Here is a 20,114-nt window from a genome sequence, read left to right as displayed (position 1 = left end):
AAACAGTTAAAGAAAACATACTTTATGTGGCTCTTGTTCTGCTTTCTACAGTCCTGTGGCTGTTACTTTTCTACCTCCAGCCAGAGACGTTCACGGTTCTACTCAGATCCTGCAGAGGCAGTCAAAGATATACCAAATGGAGCTACCGTTCTGGTGGGAGGTAAGAAATACAGACTCCAATGTTGTAGGATGGTTACATTAGTGACAGTGCTGCTGTTAACTGGCGAAAAGTACCAAAGGATGTTCAACAATGTGTGTGCAGTAACCACTTTACAGCAAAGTGATCATGAACTCTGTCTAACATGAGGGTTGACTAGCATCCACACACAGAGCGCACAGAAATTCCACGGCTCTTATTTATAGTCAAGTTCAGAGTGACATTGTTAAACATTTTCCACCGTGTCACACTTCTATATGCGGGGCAAAACAGTTAAACTGAAATCTCAGTGTAATATTAGAAATGTTGACTAAGATGTTCAACACAATGGGCTAGAGTTACCAGGCGCTTGAGCCAAGGTTTACCAAGTTTGCCATGTCCCTAATTCACAAGGTGAAAGTTTCACCTTAAATTACCATATTTTAACTGTTTCACATTTTTTGCAATGATTCCTTGGTTGCTTCAATTTCTTTTGTTTATTATACATTAATTTCTTTTTTGGTGTTCTAACACAGGCTTTGGATTATGTGGTATCCCAGAGAATCTCATCAACAGTTTACTGAAGTCCGGTGTTAAGGGTCTCACAGCAGTCAGCAACAATGCAGGGTGAGTATGTGCCTGCATGTAAACATATGCTTGAAGAATGGAGTGCATTCCATGGTGGTGTTTGATTTTGATATTAAGTTTACACCATCACCACCACTCCAAAATCCCAACCTGTTTTTCAAGAGTACGTGTGTTGATACAGTAGAGATGAGTTTGTTTATCGTCTTCCGGTCATGTTTGGATTCACATGTGACTCTTAAAATATCTGCAGTGTCATGTGTCATTTCTATTTCAGTAGAAGGTGTGTGAAAATGACGTTCAATCTGACTCTGGTTGCTCTCCACTCTTTGAGTATAGGAGTTGGTAGTTACGTTTTGGTGACTCTCTATAAGTAAAGTCCCCATTGCAACTGCAGTGAAACAAGATGGACTTGTTGTTAGTACAGTCTTAATCCTTCCCCACATGTCCCACTTACCGCCTCTAATAAATGATAGTACTAAAAACTGGAGTCAGTAAGTGAGACTCACCCATGGCCCCTTTCACTCTGTCCTTTGTAACTCTCCAGCTAATGAACGCTTTAAAGTCATACCGGAGAGGTGTTGGTGAACTTGTCGTTGTTTCTTCAAACAAGCGGTGTTGACCTGGAGAGTTGCCCAGACGTTTGCTTCTGATAAGTTATCCAAGTTGCATTTCAGAGACGGCCACTCCTTCAGTGGTCAGGTGATATTGTGTGTGATGTCTTTGCTCTCAGTGGGACAGACTTTTAAATACTTTCAGAAGCTTCTCCTCTGGCACATGTCAATCAGCTGCTGACCTCAATCCTTTTATTATGTATCTTATCTTTTTATTGCATACATTGTTATGGAGTATCTTAAATCTCTAGTTCTAGGCATTTATTCTGCTGGATTCACAGCTCAATACAAATTGTAAAAATAAAGTGGGAGGCAGCCTTCATTTAAGGTTAAAGTCCAGAAAGTTAAATTATTTTCAGTAAGACTAAGACAAAGTATATTTACAACTATGGTTGTGAAAGAAAAACAAAATAAATATTTTTAAGTTCTGATAAACGATACGTAAGACAACAACATTTACCAATACAGTAGCAACTGAGCTTTTCACTGCGGTTTTCTTGGACTTTGTTCAGCATAATGTTGACGATCTCTATTTCAGTCAGAAACAGCCTTTGTCTTGTCAATTGTCATTGATGTCTTTTTCCGTAATTGAATCCCAGTGTGCTGCCACACAGTAAGCATTAGTATGTCAATTGTTTACATAGCAACACTGAAACTCAAGACAATGACCAAAACCTGATCTTGTCTACTTAAATATTTAAAAGATCCTGCAAAAATACATTTCTTTCTTTCTTTCTTTCTTTGTAGCTAAATTATTTCTTCATTTTTATTGAAAGCATGTTTTGTAAAAATATTAAATTTCAACCTAAATTTAATTTGCAGGCACAGAACTCAAAATTCAAACTGTTTGAATTATCTTTATTATGTTTTTTGGCATAAAGCTAAATCTTCAGCCTTTTTAAGAAACTGCACTCTGCACACGATACATGTATTAGAAAGGCCATTGTGAATGTCACATCTGAAAACATTTGAAGCTGTAAAACAAATATGTTAATTCACTCTGAAATCAATTACAATATGGTCTGATATTCTTATTAAGTATATTGCACTTTCATTGCATTTCTACTTACCTATAAACTTCTTTGCATAGATTTTTATAGCTAAAAGGCTATTGTCAGACGTAATGGTGGCTATTTTGAGCCAATTTGAGGAACTCAACTCATTGTAGTATACAGTACCTATAGTGAAGTGTAGCCTCAGCTTCAGAAAAGACTTGCCTACACTTATAATACTGAAAAATATGAGGTTTAGAATCACATAAATTGTGGCACACCAATTCTTATTGCCTTATATAGTACCAGAGTTCGGAAGATCAAAATGGCTTCAAAGTATCTGCACAGAACATTTCTCGGGGGCCAGTAGTTGTAAAGCCTAAAAAACACTGTCCTATGTGCTGCTGGCTTGACATACTTTTCTTGTGGACTTTGAATTTTGGTGAATATTGATTCTTGGAACATGTACTCAGAATGTTTGCCTGAGTCAGGTTATCCCATGAACAATCATTGCTACCCTAAATATTTTCCCTCAGCAGACATTAGTTGTCAGGGGAAAATTACAACCACTTGCAAACAGTGGCCATAATGTCTCTTTTTGTGTGGTTTCTGAACAAGTTCCAACATAGTGGAACTTCTTATTCATATTACAGTCTACATGTAGTCTGCATATTTATTTAGTGGGAACTATAGTATATAGATGTATATATGTGAATACTGGTTTGACTGGGGCTTATAGTGACACACATGCATCTGCCTGTAAGTGGAGGAGAGTTACATTCTGGAGTTACATTGGTGTTAGCAGGAATGCATTACACATGACTGTCATTGATTTTCTTTTTTTTGTGATACATTTTTTTATTGAAAAATGTACACTATATATACACAGTTTGTTTTTTTCTTTTCCCCCTACTCAGCAGTGTAAACAGAAACAAAGTCTCTTGTACATCCATAGGAAAACAACAATATTAGAACCCTATAATATATATAGTATATATATAATATAATAGATTTTTCCACACTATGTCCCAGCAAATCTCTCTCTCATTTACTTCATTTAAATCTCTATTCCAGATACCCTCTACTGGTAAGGATTTATAGGGTCCAGAAATTAATTTGTAAAGTGTAGAAACTTTCCCCCATGTAGGTCCTACTGAAGCAAGTAACTTACGTAGAGAATGTGTAGGGAGAGCTGTTCCCCACATTCACTCCCCTATTCTTCCAATGTGGAAATGAAAAGGGCACATTACCAGTAATTTTTCAATTCAATTCAATTTTATTTGTATAGCGCCAATTCATAACAGAAGTTATCTCAGGACACTTTTCAAATAGAGCAGGTCTAGACCGAACTCTTTATAACAAAGTAAGTAGTGAGAAGTTATTAAAAAGTGGTGTGTGATTATGCCATTTATAATCTGTGCCAACACGCTTCATTACAGCGCGGTAAGATGTGAGTAGAAATGAAATAACAGGGCCTAGACGTAATTTGGCTTTTTTCAATGGTATCTGTCATTAATTATTATTGATTAACAAGGCCTGTATACCGTATGTCTACTGTTTCCTTGGTCACAGCTGAATCGTGTTTATATTCCCTGGCTCTGGGGAAGAGGATTGGAAGGGGAAAGAAGTTATGTAATGTTTAATTTTAGATAGAAGACTCCCCTTCCTCTGCTAGCTTCCTCCTGAATGCCTGAATGGATTGTTAATCCTCCTCAATGAAACTTGCCAAACAAGTAATGTAAAGTACTTGTATAATCTCAGAAATAAAGAATAATGCAGACATGATAATGGAGAGGGCATTCTTTACTATCTTGAGGACTTTGTAATAAATACAATATTTCTCAGCAAGTATTTTCCTTAATGATCTATCAGTGGAATGTGATATTTTGGCACACTTGGAAGATTGAATGCTGGTATGAATAAAAGAAAAGTGATTCCATTGTATATCTTGTTTGTACAATAGATATTGCTGACCTATTTCTGGTAGCATTGAGGGTGTTGTTTTGGTTTTGGAATTGCTGCCTGCTTGCAGTGTCATTTACACAAGCCTTAGTTTAGAGGTTTAGAAAAAATGCTTTCATTTGGACATACCCTTGGGTAATGTTGTGATGAAGTTCTGCTTTATGAATTTTGTAGCATTATGTGAAACTCCTGGCTGTGGTGTTTCGCTACTATTGAGTGGATTTGACTTTGGAGAACACTGACACAGTGGACTCTTTATACACTGTAATATGAGATGGGTGGGATTCATCTGTACACAAGATTGTATCGCGCTGTTGCAGAACTGCGTACCCTGCAGCTTATTCTTTAATCAGCTGCTGCAGGAATGTTACACAAACAGAATAGATTCAATATTAAAGGTATTTGTGTTCAAGAAATTGTGTTCAATGCTGGAAACTGCTCTGTGTTAGTAGTTAGTATTTTTAGTATTTACAGAGCTTGCGTTTTGATTCCGAATTGAAATGCCCTTGATAATCCAGGGAGTCCATCCATGACAAGGTTTTGGTCCACAAATACACACACACACACACACACACACACACACACACACACACACACACACACACACACACACACACACACACACACACACACACACACACCAGTTTTAGACACAAACTGTTAGCATTAGTTATTGCTGAATCCTTTTGCATAGAATAGCCATGCTGTGTTATAAGTCTAACAGTGTGTGTGACAAGGTGCTTGTCACAGTCATCTGTTTTTGGTATTCTGAGCGCACATGGCCTAGATATCTTGTCAGTGACCTGAGGTTACAATTAAAGACAAAGTTCCTGTTTCTCAGCTTCTTGGCATACAGAAAAGAAGGACAATCCTCTCTTTGTAAAGCTCAGCTTTTCACTTGGCTCTGATACACGTCTTCTCAGAGGATTATTTTTTTAGGAATTTTTTTTGGGCTTTCATTGCCTTTATGATAGTGAGAGCTGAAGATGGACAGGAAAGGGGGTACAGAGAGAGGGGATGACAAGCAGCAAAGGGCCGCAGATCGGATTCGAACCCTGGGCCGCTGCAGCAAGGACTCAGCCTCGGTACACGGGTCGCCAGCTCTACCCACTGAGCTGACCGGGTGCCCATTCTCAGAGAATTATTGCTTGTAATCAGACAGGGTGCGACATGTAAGATATGATGTTTGATGTTGCTTTCATCACAAGACAATACCCGGTTTGAAACAGTTTTATATGTTTTATAAAGTTTTATGAAGACTTATGACTTCATAGGTCAACGACTGACACAAGGTCAGTCCTCTTATAACTACTGGCCCATTTTATTTTATGACTATTTCAGCAACCCTAGTAACACAGTAACTTTATTTGGTCACAGAAAGATAGAAAGGAGTGTCTACAGTACTTTGTTTAAGAATGGGTTTTGCTTGCTGTCAGTGATGGTTTGTCCAGATGTGATGGTCTAAATGTAGGACATCCTATAGTACCATGTGGCCAAGGCGTAACCCAGACTTGAGCCCAAGATGAGCATCACAGCTTCATTAAATTGCAGTCCACAGTTTGTCACTCCTGTAATGACCATAGCAGTATTCCCAGATGAACAAAGAGATGCTCACGAAATGACAGTCTCAGTGGCGACTCTGGGCCCTGCAGCTGTGTTTGGTCTCTTGAGCTTTCCTTATGGGTGTGGATAGGCTGCAGGCGGACTGTGCTTTGCCTGTCTTTATGATCACAAAAAGGAGCTGTATCACTTGGTTTGACCTAGTTACAATCTTTAATAACTCCTCTAGGGATTTATGGTAATGTGACCTATGTTATAAATTGTAGAAAGTTAGGACATTCACAGGGACAAACGACTCTGAGACGTAAGCAGTGGAGGGAACTGCATTGACTCACATTGTACAGATCAAAAGAAAAAGTACTTTAATGTCAAAGTGACTACACATCTCTACAGATGAATATGAAACACAAAATAATTGAGTGCATAAGTATTGGCACACTTTTAAGACAATTTGTAGTAGAGGCAGTCTTGAGTCTATATATCAGCTGTTCCCAGTTGAACACTACAGTTGTTCACCATTCTTCTTTGCAAAACTGCTCAAACTCTGTCAAGTTGCATGGAGACGATGAAAAAAGAATAGAACCTACAAAATATAGAATAAAATGTTGAAATATCATTAATCTGGGGAAGAAATCTATGTATAAGCAAACGCTTAGTGTAATGTCTTTCCCCCTCCATTTTATTTAAGTTTTATTTGTCAAGCATGGTTTTCTACCTAAATTATGAAAATTAAAATAAAGACACACTCTTCTGTTTTGGTATTTGTTCAGTTAAGTCATTACTGCCACTGGGAACCACTGCCTTCATAGTCCAGTGGTTCTCAAACCGTCTTACTGTGGAACCCACATGTTCCCATGGTCATTAAGTTGTGACCAACTTTAATGGGATTCAAACCAAGCAAATTTATTTTCCAGATAGGTTAGTAAACACACATTTTTGTCCTTTTCTAAACATAAAATATAGCTGTATTTTCATCCCCGCATTCAGGGAGGGTGTTGTCAGATCTGAATGCTTTGCATGCTTATGCACTCATAAACACATACAGTTCTATGTGAACCCCTTGACAGATTTTAACACAGCCTCTGGGTATGGGACATAAAACACAATATTTGTAGCAGGCATTCATGCATTGTCTCGTTTTATTTCATAAATTGTACAAAAATAAAAACATTGTGGCATGTGCAAAAGTTTGTGCATTGTAGGAGTTCTGCAGTATCAATATTAGTATCAATAAAATGAAAATAAAACTGCCTAAAATCATAATCCTAATTGTGTTTACACACAAAATAAATGGCTACACACTCCAAGACCGTGTGTGTGTGTGTGTGTGTGTGTGTGTGTGTGTGTGTGTGTGTGTGTGTGTGTGTGTGTGTGTGTGTGTGTGTGTGTGTGTGTGTGTGTGTGTGTGTGTGTGTGTGTGTGTGTGTTCTTCAGAGTGGATAACTTTGGCCTGGGCCTGCTGCTCCAGTCTAAGCAGATCAAGAGGATGATCTCTTCATATGTCGGGGAGAATGCAGAGTTTGAGCGACAGTATCTGGCCGGGGAGTTGGAAGTGGAACTCACACCACAGGTTGGTCAGAAAACATATGGAAGGGTTTATACATGAATGTTCACAAAAATAAGAAAATTATACCCTCATATGAAAACACATGCTCAATAAGTGCTGACATGTTAAATTCCAACCTCCAAATGATCAGACTGTATGTATTATATACTTGACAGTAACAAAGGAATGCAGTTGACATTTATTTGTTGTACTGATCTTTTAATCCGTTACCTTCTTCCCCACAGGGTACTCTTGCAGAGAGGATCAGGGCTGGGGGTGCTGGCATTCCAGGCTTCTTCACAGCCACCGGCTATGGCACACTGATCCAAGAGGGAGGCTCTCCTATTAAGTACAACAAAGATGGCAGCATTGCAATCGCTAGTGAGAAGAGAGAGGTAAAGGGTGCTGTCATCCCTGTTGTGGTTGTCCCATCAAGCCCACCATGAAGTCAGTGCAAACTTTATTTTCCTTGGAACAACTGTAGATATTTATCCATACCTATGCTACATTAATCAGTCAGTATAGGATTTACATTATAACACACACTTAAGAGGGATTGTCAACTGCAATGTGTTCATGTATGTAATGTGGACTCTCTATCTGGGCCAAGTCTGAAAATGCTGTAAAACAGGTCGACATGTTCATTCTTAACCTGCCAACCTACCTTGTCATTGTGTGCAGGTAAAGGAGTTCAATGGCAGGCACTACATCATGGAAAAGGCCATCACTGGAGACTTTGCGCTGATCAAGGCATGGAAAGCTGACAGGGCTGGAAACATTGTTTTCAGGTAGCTGGTGCACTAAACAGAAATATCTACAGATCACACATCATTAGCACTTACCTGTTGCATTATAGCAATGCCAGTATTTTTCTTGTCAAGGATTCAGCCTCTCCCTGCCTTAAAGCATATTAGACTTAATCTTAATCACCTCTGTTGTGTTTGCACAACAACCAGTAGCACATGTTGCTGGTGTCATGGGGTAAGAGTGAAACTGTAGTTTAATGAAAGTGGTTGGTTCTTAGCAATAGGTGTTCACTTAGTTTGACCTTGACCTTAATTTCTATAAGATCTTTGAGAGAGATATACTGATGTTTGGACTGATTATAATCAGTACATTTTCTGTCTGTATTGGCTACATGGTTTTATTTTGTTTGTGAACATATAGTATATACATCAGCTTCTATATCATTAATTATTCAAACAGTACACTTATTTCTAGAGATGATTGGATCCTCACTCAATGCTTATTTAGTTATAGCTCAACAGCATATATATGAAAGCTGTGGAAAAATCTAAAATAATGAATTGCTTTTTACACCTGTACATGGATATCCACATTAGCTATAACACAGTGTAAATTAATTAAAGATCCTCCATCTAAGCGAGGTAATTTGCACCAACTTGGTGAATGTAAATAATGGAAATGAGTAGATGTAGTAAAGTTTTTCCCCACAAGAGAGCAGTGTCTTCCAGTATTCTAACTGTTTATACTAGGTATGATATTTGGATATTACAGTGAGAGTTTCTGAGTGTTTCTTCCTTATCTCTATTTAGACATATTTCCCTACCTCCTATTTGTTTTAATATCAAATCTTTCTTGCACTTTTCTGTCAGGAAAACAGCCAGAAACTTCAACCAACCTATGTGCAAGGCAGCCAAAACCACCATAGTTGAGGTATGCGTTTCCAACAACACAGTGATGCATGTAAACCTGATATGTCAGTAGATATATTCCACATATCCATTAGTAGAGTCACCATCTCAGAGTCTAGACTTCAGCTTTCCTTTAATGGTTTTCATGGATTTTGTAGACTTCACTTTTCTAGGAATGTTGTCATTCTGGTCCCCACAGCTGAAATGGGGATTCACTTTACATAATGTAAAAATCTACACTCAACACCTGAACTTTGAAACAAATATATTCAATATACCATGATATAAACATCATAAATTAAAGCCACCTCCTGGAACTGATCTTGAATGAGTCCAAGTGTGAATTTCAGCTGACATCTTCGAAACATTTGGAATAAAAACATTTTAATCATTATGTAACTGTAGACCATCCAGAAAATAGGGTAAAGAAATCAGCAATTTGACATTTGAACCCAACCACACAAACGCAGTAGTCCCCTGTATATCCTGTAGCCTGTAAAGCAACAAAACCCAGTTATCATTTCAAATAGATGTTACAGTATTTAACCGCCCTCAAAGGACAAGGTAGAAAACAGAAATGTACTCAAGGTCAGAAATGTGCGACAGCCCCTTGTGACAGTAAGGCATATTGGTTTATGGTCGTGGGCTAAAAAATTTTGAATTGTGAATACTAAAGTTGATATTCCTCTGAATATAACTCCAAGACCTCAGATATTATTCAAAGATGAGAAGTTTTAGGATCTTAACCTCTGCTCAAAAAATGGAATGAGAATGTCCTGCTATCTCTGGACTGTCTGTGTCATACCTTCTTTCTATCTGTCTGGTTATCCACCTGTCTGGCATTTGACAGTCTAGAAGGTGTGATCTCTTCCCACTGTCTGTGTGTGTGTGTGTATGTGTTGGTGTGTCTCCGTCTCCCTCTCCACCCCTCCAACACACAAACAGCTTCACACCTCCCATATAGACACCGTTTGATTCAGAGAGCAGCAGGGAGAAAAGCTGCGTGTGTGAAAACCATAAAACAGAGGCGCTTTCTGAAAATAAATCGGTAGGGAAGGGTCTGTCATAAATCTAACAGGGTTCCACAAAGCACATTTTCAATTATTCCACGGTTGCTAGACCTGAGAGTTAGTCTGCTGTTGATTAGAAATGTCTGGGACCAAATGGGGAAAGTAAATTTTCTCACTATAGAGCTGCTGTGGAGGCTTTATGTTCGATTGATCACTAAATTTTGGTTTATAGTGGTAAATAGCACTGGTTTTAATGCATTTTAAGACAACAGTCTTCTGCACACTTCACAACCAAAGTAACAGCTAAATTCAGCTGTTTTGCATCATGCAATCCAATGACCACAATGCCATTGATGGATATCGATTCAATTCTGAATCAGTGCTATCGTGTAATAGAAATTGCCCAATTTTCTTCTACTGGGATAATGAGACTAGTCGCTCTGACAGCAGTGATGCCACCAAGAAATGTGTCTGTGTGATGACTGCTGCAGTTGTGATGTAGCTGGTTTTGACATGAATGATAATGCAGCTCTGCTTAGAGAGCCACTTCATGAGAGGCAAACATAATTGGCTGGATTTAATATCGAACGGTCTGCTACAACCTTTGTGCACCCAAAAGCTTCTGCTTAGGGTGTTTTTGTGAGTGAAGAAGATGAAACAATTGTTTAACAGGTTTAGAGACCCAGGCTTCATTTGGACTGAGCAACAGAAGTGTTTTGGGTTTTTTTTTTCAATTCCCAGGTGCATTTCTAAGATTGTTTTTGTTGCATTTCTGCTTGCATACCGTGCAGAGTGGCTGCAATGATAGGAAAGAGAGAGAGGAAAGGAATATCATAACAAGTTGAAAGGGAGATTTAGATCCTACAATATCACAAGCTTCCAGGATGCACCTGACACACTTCACTTAACAAGGTCTGAGAAAAGTTATGAACACAAACAGCCTCTGCAGACTCTCATGGATACAGAAATAATTGCTTGACTTAATTTTTCAAACAAGGACACGTATAAACAACCTTTTTTAATGGAGTACTAGACATACATGTATAGCCTAGAGAAATGTCATTATAAATTGCCTATTTATGAAAAAAATTAATGCCACATCTGAATCAATTAACCTCACCCTAAAACACTCCACAGCCTGACACAAATCATCTTATTTTGGGAAAGGGAAGCTCTGCATTTGCATCTGAACTTAAATGAATCCATTTTATATGTAATTTTATGTTCCCTGGCAGCACTAAAACTAGACTGTGTCAAACAACTGTGTCCGTTTCAACCCAGTCTTTGAAGATTTCTCTCTTTTTTCCTGTCATCTTCTAATAACATATAGTCCTTTCAGACACTTGTCATCCACATATCAACTAAATGCTTCAATCTGACAGGGCATTCATTGTAAATTGTGCTGCAGACTGACAAACAATATCAAATAGGATTTTCAAATGTTGAATTGGAATTCAATACACGGCAGAACTGTCTTCCTTACATTGTGCGGTTATTATTTTGCTTTTAATTGCTTTTTTAAAATGTGACAGCAAAAACTTCGATACTCATCTACTTCAGATTCATAGTATAAAATAATAAACATGTCTCCTAGTTTAAGATAAATAAAATGAATATCTAATTTAAAATGAAATGGCATTTTAAATAAGTATTTAGAATGAAATTCACTGGGTGTGTACTTAGTACTTAGGATCCCATTATGGCTGTCTGAACACTTGGTTTTTTCATCCTATCAGGTGATTTGTCAGATTGTATTCACCATTCCTTTTATGGTACCTTTTTTATGGCAGTGCAGGCAACATCTGAACATTATCTATGACAAGCCTGTTTACTGGTGGCAATAAAGATAGATAGACTTGTATTGCAAGACCCATTAAGAACCTTTTATCTCTGATACTGAAGCAATTACCATCTCTCTAAAAATAAATGTATCTTTAGGATTAAGTGCATGCTCAGTTATAAATCTCACAATATGCTGTCAATATTGACCCTGCTGTCCTGGTGCACTGGTTAAGGCTTGCAACCAACACACAAGGTCAGGGGTTTCTGAAGCAATTCATTTAACTTGCAGCTCAGCTTGGCAGCTCAGGCCAGTGTGCGGCAAGCTCTCTGATGATCATGTTCAACAGTAAGCTGCTTCTCTGCTGGACCAGATTTCTTTCTCTGTAGCCTATACGCAGCCAGGTAGGCTCAAGCTGTTCAGGGGCTAAGCAATTATTTGTTATCAAAGGGCAAAAAAATGTCAAGACATTATGGAGGGCAACTGACAGGACTAGGGGAAATAGAATAAAGATGTGGCACTTCTTGGTTTTAGTCAGTGACAGCTATTATAACCAGGCCAAAAGAACTAGGTTGATTTTATTAGATTTAATCCAGATTAGAGTAGTTTAAATTCCCTCAATGCCCTCAAAATACTTAATCATTTGTGAAATTAAGTCTCAGCCCAAATCTCCTTATCAGTGTGATTGTGGTCATTGTTTTTATGAACGACTAGAATATTACTAGATCGAAGTGTGCCAAAGTGAGTTCCATAAATGCCAATGAGTTTCCCCTTGACACATTGAAAAAGCTGGTGCCCATTAGCCTCTTGAATAAAATTTTGTTTGGCCAACCCACTCCTCTCTAATGATTGTTTGAATTACCTGTGCTTGAACCCTTCACTTGCAGAATGAGATGGCAATCTCCTCTCCAAGTTTTTTTTTTTTGTGAATTGGCAAGTTCTTCACTAACACTTAATGTGAGCCGCAATATTTATAATAAGCATATTTTATTTAAATATTTACATATCCTTAACTGTCAGTCAGCAGAGTATCTATTTAATTTGAATTCTTAGCAACCTCTTCATCTAAGGCTCAGTGAATATGTGTGTAATGCCTTAATGCCCGAAGGTGCTAACAGATTTGTAAATATGTAACCTGGTAACTCAACTTCTGTAAGACATTAATGGCAATTCCTGGAAGCAAATTCAAATCATCTGCCAGCAGTCTGCCAGTCAGCTCCCTTTCACGCAAGAGACTCCAGATTTTCCATGTTCAAGATAAATTGATTAATATTAATATCCTTTTTGTACACATGTGTTATTGACAGATTTAACTTTGTCGATAGCCTTCACTACTCCTTCAGTCACTCAGGTCAGTGACCACTGGTGTATCATTGTCGTTCCTGTCCCCGTTCTTTTTTGTGCTTAATTTAAACTACAAGCGGCAGGAAGGTTGTCAGAGGACGAGATAACACAAAAGCACTTTGAAAATTACCAGATCATCACCAGCTCCTGCCTCGGTTGCTAGGCAACCAAACCCTGCTATTCAATTGTTGAATGTTCCATGGCATGCAGCTGGTCCAGTTATTCCCTTATCGCAGGTACAGTGAAAGGGCCCAGTGCATTGTGGGATACAATACACCAGAGGCTTAATCAAAGCAGTGGGTTCTGCTGTTGTTCGACCATCAGTCACAGCAAATGACTCAACTGTGTTCTGTTACTGTGGCAATGCAGTGTATTGGTGTGGGTGTTGGTGTGCACGTATAACCAACGAGTCATGCATGCATTAATTGAATGAATGTATTTAATGAGTGTGTTTTTGTTCTTTTAACCAGGCTAGAGGCCTAATTGGTTATAAGTGACCTCCATTCCTCAGGGGTTTCACCCTCAGCTTTCCACTGTACATTTGTGTTGGAACGAAAATAGCCAGAAAACAGGCAGTCGCAGTTTCAGTTATGGATTGGGAACCTTTATGTTTCCTTTCACTGCAGTGTTTGGCCATGGAATTGCAGGCATTTTCACGAACTGTTAAGTCTTTTCTATGGTTCAGAAAGCCTTGTCTCCTCACTTCTGGAATTTTGATTGTTTTTCACAACCTTAATGCTATTTTACAACGCTTACCACGCCTTGTTTCCGTTTCCGTGCCTTGATCTTGGCTTGCGCCCTTGACTAACTCTATTACTCAAGCTACTTTTGGCAAATTATTATAAATCCACTAATGTTCCACATCATTTCCTGCCTAAAGAGGTTAATGAATTATGTTTTGTGTGCAAAAGATGTGAAATGAATATAATTTCTGTCTAGCCCTTCTTTGCATCATCACCACAGTGTTGCAAAAGTGATCTGCAGCTTTAATTTAAAGGGGTTTATACGTGCCAGTAGATGACATGGTTTTGATTATTAAAAGAATAATTAAATTGTTATTGTCAATTAAAACTTCTTGACTTTTTGGGCTACAACCACAGCAATTTGCTGTAATATCAATGGGCAGATGGGCATAAAAGCCTTTGACATATTTTATATTGTGTGTATGCTTTTTCACAATGGCACTGGTAGTATTAATACTGTACTCATACATTCATTTAGTTCATGAATTAGCAGCCTTGATAATGATGACAATGAAATTAATTTATTGTAGCTTAGAAAGAAGCACACATGACCAAGAGAATGAATCAGCTCATATCTAGTAAGCCAAGCAATAAGATTAGAAAATAAAATATTTCTAATATCTCAAATTTTCTGTAACACAATAGCTTATTTAGAAAACAGCAACAGCAACAGAGTTACAAGAATATGTAGTATTCTACACTCATTTGTCAATACTCAGACATTTCCTTCATTAATTAAAGGATTGAAGATATAGTTTCATTTAGAGGGCAAACAGAATAGCTGTTTAATATTTTATAACTAGTGTAACTTGTACCTTTTTTCGAGATATTGCTGGCAGAATTTGCCCATCTGCATTGCCAGAAAATGTTGCTAAAGCATTTCTCCAATTAAAATACATATTCCTGAACATAAGAATGACTTGGCCTAGTTTGGAAGAGACTTAAATTCACATTCAATGCTGACATTAACTGATGATGGTGACAACCTGTATGGCTATGGTTTTATATTGTAGGTCACTATAGGAGTGGTTGAACAGAAACGCAGAAAAGGGGACACAGAAGATAAATAAAAATAGATGATGGTAGCCAGTAAAAGAGGAAGACAGATTTGCTGAACATATGCACAAACTGAACGTTGGAAATGACAAATTTGCATGTTATACGTTCTGACTATAAGTTCAAAGATCCCCGACGACTGCCTATCATCTGAATCTGAAGCACATTGCAGGCTTATGTGTTCTTTGAAATGTAAACATTGAGCTTGGGGTGGAGTTGTCCGTGTGCAGTATGTGCTATTTGAAAAAATTATTTTTAGTTGGTGTAATGTTGTCAGGGTTTGCAGTGGCTGTCACCCATTTTCTGAATACCATAAAGGCTGTCATAGTAGAGGCAAGCTTCCACTGAGAGGAAACAGATTGCTCGTGTTGTCAGTATTCTGGGTTAGAGGATGGAGCCGGAGCTGAGCCCTGAAAGTGGCGGCAGAGCATGGCCAAGTGCCCACATACACAGACACACACGCGCACACACACTGGGAGAGAGATGGAGAAGCTAAAAATACACAGGGTAATGAGAGTGTGGTGTCGCTGTCATCCTCTTGCTCTGTCGCCTGTAGCCACGCCGTCTCTCTCTCCTGACTGTCGCATCTCAGTACGCGCATATACGCGCACACAAAAACAAAACGCATACCTGATGGATTATAAGCTCAGGTAGCATTTAAAGTATTAGCTACTGAAACTTTTACAGTCTGCAAGATCTCAGTGTGTCACGGTGTTCTATTAATCTGATATAAGACTGAAAATGGAAATATGAAATAGACAATTTCCTACTCAGGAATGATGCAGTTTTATTAAAGTCAATTTTGCCAGTCAAATAAAGTTCAGTAAATGTTTTAACTCCCTCTAAAGTTTTTGCCCCACAAGTGGCGAAGCCTAAATTTGGAGATGACAGTCCCCCAGACACTTGGATAAAAAAATGAAATAGCCAAACAACTACTTGCCACATGGATGTCGACATCGATAGTCCCCAGGAGATAGATTGTACCTTTTGCCACCATCAAGCTAAATTTCCACTTACCGGTACATACAAATTGGAGAAGCTTACAAGGGTATGTGGAAAGGGTATATTTTTTGATGGCATGTGACAAGATACTGATGATGCATGACCTAATTTTCATTCAATTAACTATGGGCATGATTATTTAAAGAAACATTATGCTTTTGGTGACTCCAAAAACCAAATGGTATCACCCTTAGGACAAATTTCACAGTTTTACACCCATCACTGGGGAAGCTTTTAAAAGTGTAAAATGAACACTCAGACCATTGCATTTGTAATCAAGAGCGTAATGAACAAAGTAGCCTCTAGGAGCCGTTATCTTACCAATATTTTTTTTGAGCTGATAGAATTATAATGTGCATATAATCTGAAGAGACAAACACAAGATCATGTTTGCTAATGCGGTGATTGGAATGTAGGCCAGATGGTCAGTATGAGTGCAGTCAGCTCAAATTATTACCTTCTTATTAAAAGGAGCATTGAGTCTGTTTGGAACGGAAAGGTTGTCTGTGCATCTGAATGCCTGTCTGAAAGCATGCTGATGTTTTTCATTTAACTATCATAATTTGCTTTAGTTGCTTTATATGTCCTTTTAAAATGTGGTCAAACTGCAAATGTGGCACAGCTTGTTTTTATTTTGGTCGGACAAACGTGAGTGATAAGCATGGCACATTTCCAGCATTATTTGATAAGCGGAGAGGAATCACTGTATGCAACACAACTGGTGGAAGTTCATTCTAGGAGTCTGGTAGCATTGTGATCTAATCAGTTTGAGATTAACAAGATTTGACAAAGCTCACCGCCTAAAAAAGCACAAACTCTCGAAAAAACGCTTGTTGTGTCCCCGGAGGGCACTTTGATTCCCTCTATCCTCCTGCCAGCTCACTTCATGCCTTGCTCAGCTCTCATTGATGTGAAAATCATTCTACAGATTCAGGAATATCAATGTGTGTGTCCGTGCGTGTGCCTGTTTGCTTGCTCCACACACCTGCTCATTTGCGTGTGTGTCTATGTGTTATTCTTGTGTGTTTTTTTTATTATTGTATTTTAGTGCTTTATCCGTCCTCGTCCGTTGAACCTCCTGTCTGAGCTGCATCTGTGCACCGGTGTAGCCGGGACACATCACCTAGATGAAAGGAACAGAGGCTTTTTTATGTACGCAGAACATTTAAATTGCATGAGCTTGTTATTGTGCTGTGACTTAGCTTTGGAAGGCTAATTGAAAATTGAGCTGAATACATGGTGTGTGTGTGTGTGTGTGTGTGGTGTGTGTGTGTGTGTGTGTGTGTGTGTGTGTGAGAAAGAGAGCAACGAAACGGACATGGCGAAAGAGAGGGGTGATCTCTTTTTTTTGGGGGGGGGATTCGAGGGGCACACTATTCGACTCCTTTTTTTGATCTAAGAGACAAAAATTAGGGACTAATACTGTTAATTAAATTAATTCATCTCAAGTCTTGAAATCCATGCCACCAAATATTTGTAGTAATTCCCTTGCCCCCCAGCCTTACTTATTTTATTACTGTTACTGTTTTATAATGTGATGAGCTCAATCTTGCTTGATGAAGATGTCTATGGAAATCATCATTCTCACACAACACAGATCGAGCCCCCGGAGAAACATGTGGGTGGATGTGTGGGACTGCTGTATCAATTCTCTTGCGCTACCAATCTCATCTTGCATGGCCTCATTTTCACTGTGGAGCATCAGAGACTTACCATAACCCGGCAGAGAGAACCAGAAAAAGAGTCTAAAATCACTTTACGATCCTGAGTGGCCCTCGCTCACCACAGACCAAAGCATGCGTATCCATGACAACACTAAGATGGGATCCACTCTTAGCCATTGACTCCTCTCAGTCAGCGCTGAGTGCTGAGGGAGGAAGTGGAGATAAGGAGAGATTCAATTCAATTTGCTCTGAATGGCTGCTTGGCCCTCATGTAAATGGAATAAATAGGTTACACCCTGAGCTACACAGGAGTGAAGAACAGAAAAGTGGAAGGGAGGGCGAGAATTATGTTATCATGGTTGAGTCCCCTTTTGGTCCCCAGAGATGTGATGATAACTTTGGTGCTTGGTTGCAGTCTCCCCCCCACCCCCTTGAAAAATCTTCAGAAAGACATTGCACCTACTCCTTCATGGAGTCTCCTCTGTTTGATAAAGGAAAATCTGTTCTCTTAGAACGGTCTACTGTCGATGCCTACCCAGCTTAGTTTGGTTCTTATCTTGACATAATATCTGAGGGGGCGCTGTGTATAATAAGTTGGCCTATTGTAAATATGAGCATGACTTATGAGCTAGAGCAGGCTAAAATGGGCAGCAAGATTGCATGTGAGCCCACACATTGGTGAGCCCTGAATACCTGTGTAAGTGGTGGTTGTAGGCTCAGTTTATAGCAGTTCCTATGTTACCTAAGGAGGAGGGAGCAGGTGCATTTACCCTGGGATTTCTTTCCCAGTCATGTTGACCCAACACTGCTTAAATCAATAGCCATTTCCATCTGTGTCATGTAAGTCAGACAGAAATAACCCTCTATGTACACTCTTCTCCTGCTGTTGGACACGTCTTCTGTATGAGAGTCAAGAATGTATTGTTTGATAGGAATCTTGAGTACCTTACCTTTCTTATTATGCTGCCATATTAAATTAGAGTAATTAAAGTGTATTAACCTTGAGTATATTTAGACAATGTCAGTCAATGTCAGGTCAAGCAGCTCCTCTAAAATCCTGCTGAGCGGAAATCCAAACCTTGTAAAAGAGTCCTGAGGCAGAGCTTGTGGAATATATCTAAAAATAAAGCTAAGGTAAAGGTAGCTCAACATTATTTTCTCGTTAGGAGAATAAAAAGTTTCTTCTGACCTTTTCGTGTTTGGTTCAACCAAAGTCACCAAAACCAAAACAATCTCCTCCATGCACCCCTACCCTCCATCGCCTTTGATTCCAGGATCAAGCTACGTTCCCTAGGCTCGGTGTGTCAGATGATCCTCCTGTATTTTCAGTCAGTCAAGCTGGCTATGGGTACACAGATAGCATTCACTGGACTCGGTGGAATTGCTAAAAAAAATAAATGCAACACCTTCTCCCACTAATATTTACCCTCTCCTCCCTGTGAAAGACATGACAGTAGCAGATTTTTTTTAAACCTGTGAGATCACATTTAGAGAACAAATGTGCACCACCCTCACTGTTGTTTATAGCTCAATTTATGATTTAATATCAAACCAATTAAAAAGTCTGATGTATTCTTTAAACAGTACCCTTAAAATCAAGGTAATTTCATGTTATTAGCCTGCAGAATGGCAAAAAAAATCATATGGTCTTTATCAGTTAATCTGTTAAATTTCAAAGCTGGGTAGGCAGAGGTTATTTCCTGGTAGCGCAGTTCCATCAGGGCATGGTTTCCTTATCTGAGCTTTAATCTCAAGGGTCGTGAGACATTTTACAGGTGAAGGCGGAGCTCATCGCTCTGTGTCTCTGTGTAGGTGGAGGAGGTGGTGGATGTTGGGACCTTCGCCGAAGAGGACATCCACATACCCAGCATCTACGTCCACAGAGTTGTCCAGGGAGCCAGCTATGAGAAAAGGATTGAGGTACAAAACACACACACAGATCACCTTTCATATAACAATTGGTTGCAGGGTTTAACATTTCCATCATTGTGCAGAAACACTCATACTAGCTCTGAAGAAAATAGCCTTCAAGATGCTGTCTCCCTGTTCCTCATATATTTCTGTATGGTTCCAGAAACGCACAGTAAAGAAAAGCCAAGAACAGAAGGCCAAACCAAAGAAGGACTCGGATATTGTTCGGGAAAGGATCATTCGCCGGGCTGCTCTAGAGTTTGAGGATGGGATGTATGGTATCCTTTTTAAAAGAATACAAGCAGTGAGCAAATTATGGAATCATAACTTTGTGTTCTGATTACCACAACTAAAACCAAACCCAGTGTATGTGTGTGTATATATATATATATATATATATATATAGATAGATAGATAGATAGATAGATAGATAGATAGATAGATAGATAGCCACAAAAAAAAGAAAATAATAATATAATAATAATGAATAATTGTAATTATGTGTAAATTATGCACATTCTTTTTTTGTTCAGCATTTCACATTTACATGTTAT

General features: G+C 38.8%; 1 protein-coding gene across 1 annotated transcript in view; it reads left to right on the top strand.

The window, feature by feature from the left end:
• Positions 1-20,114, top strand: part of oxct1a (3-oxoacid CoA transferase 1a) — a 47,774-nt gene that overhangs the window by 1,702 nt on the left and 25,958 nt on the right. The window contains exons 2-9 of the mRNA XM_051422556.1: positions 52-160; positions 673-763; positions 7,284-7,419; positions 7,641-7,790; positions 8,077-8,183; positions 9,012-9,072; positions 19,462-19,569; positions 19,724-19,838. Coding sequence (XP_051278516.1) covers positions 52-160; positions 673-763; positions 7,284-7,419; positions 7,641-7,790; positions 8,077-8,183; positions 9,012-9,072; positions 19,462-19,569; positions 19,724-19,838 — 877 coding nt within the window. The remainder of the gene's footprint in view (positions 1-51; positions 161-672; positions 764-7,283; positions 7,420-7,640; positions 7,791-8,076; positions 8,184-9,011; positions 9,073-19,461; positions 19,570-19,723; positions 19,839-20,114) is intronic.

Source organism: Dicentrarchus labrax, unplaced genomic scaffold (assembly GCF_905237075.1).
Source record: "Dicentrarchus labrax unplaced genomic scaffold, dlabrax2021, whole genome shotgun sequence".
Taxonomy (NCBI): domain Eukaryota; kingdom Metazoa; phylum Chordata; class Actinopteri; family Moronidae; genus Dicentrarchus; species Dicentrarchus labrax.
Note: the sequence above shows the minus strand (reverse complement) of the source record. Positions and strands in the feature narration are given on the sequence as shown.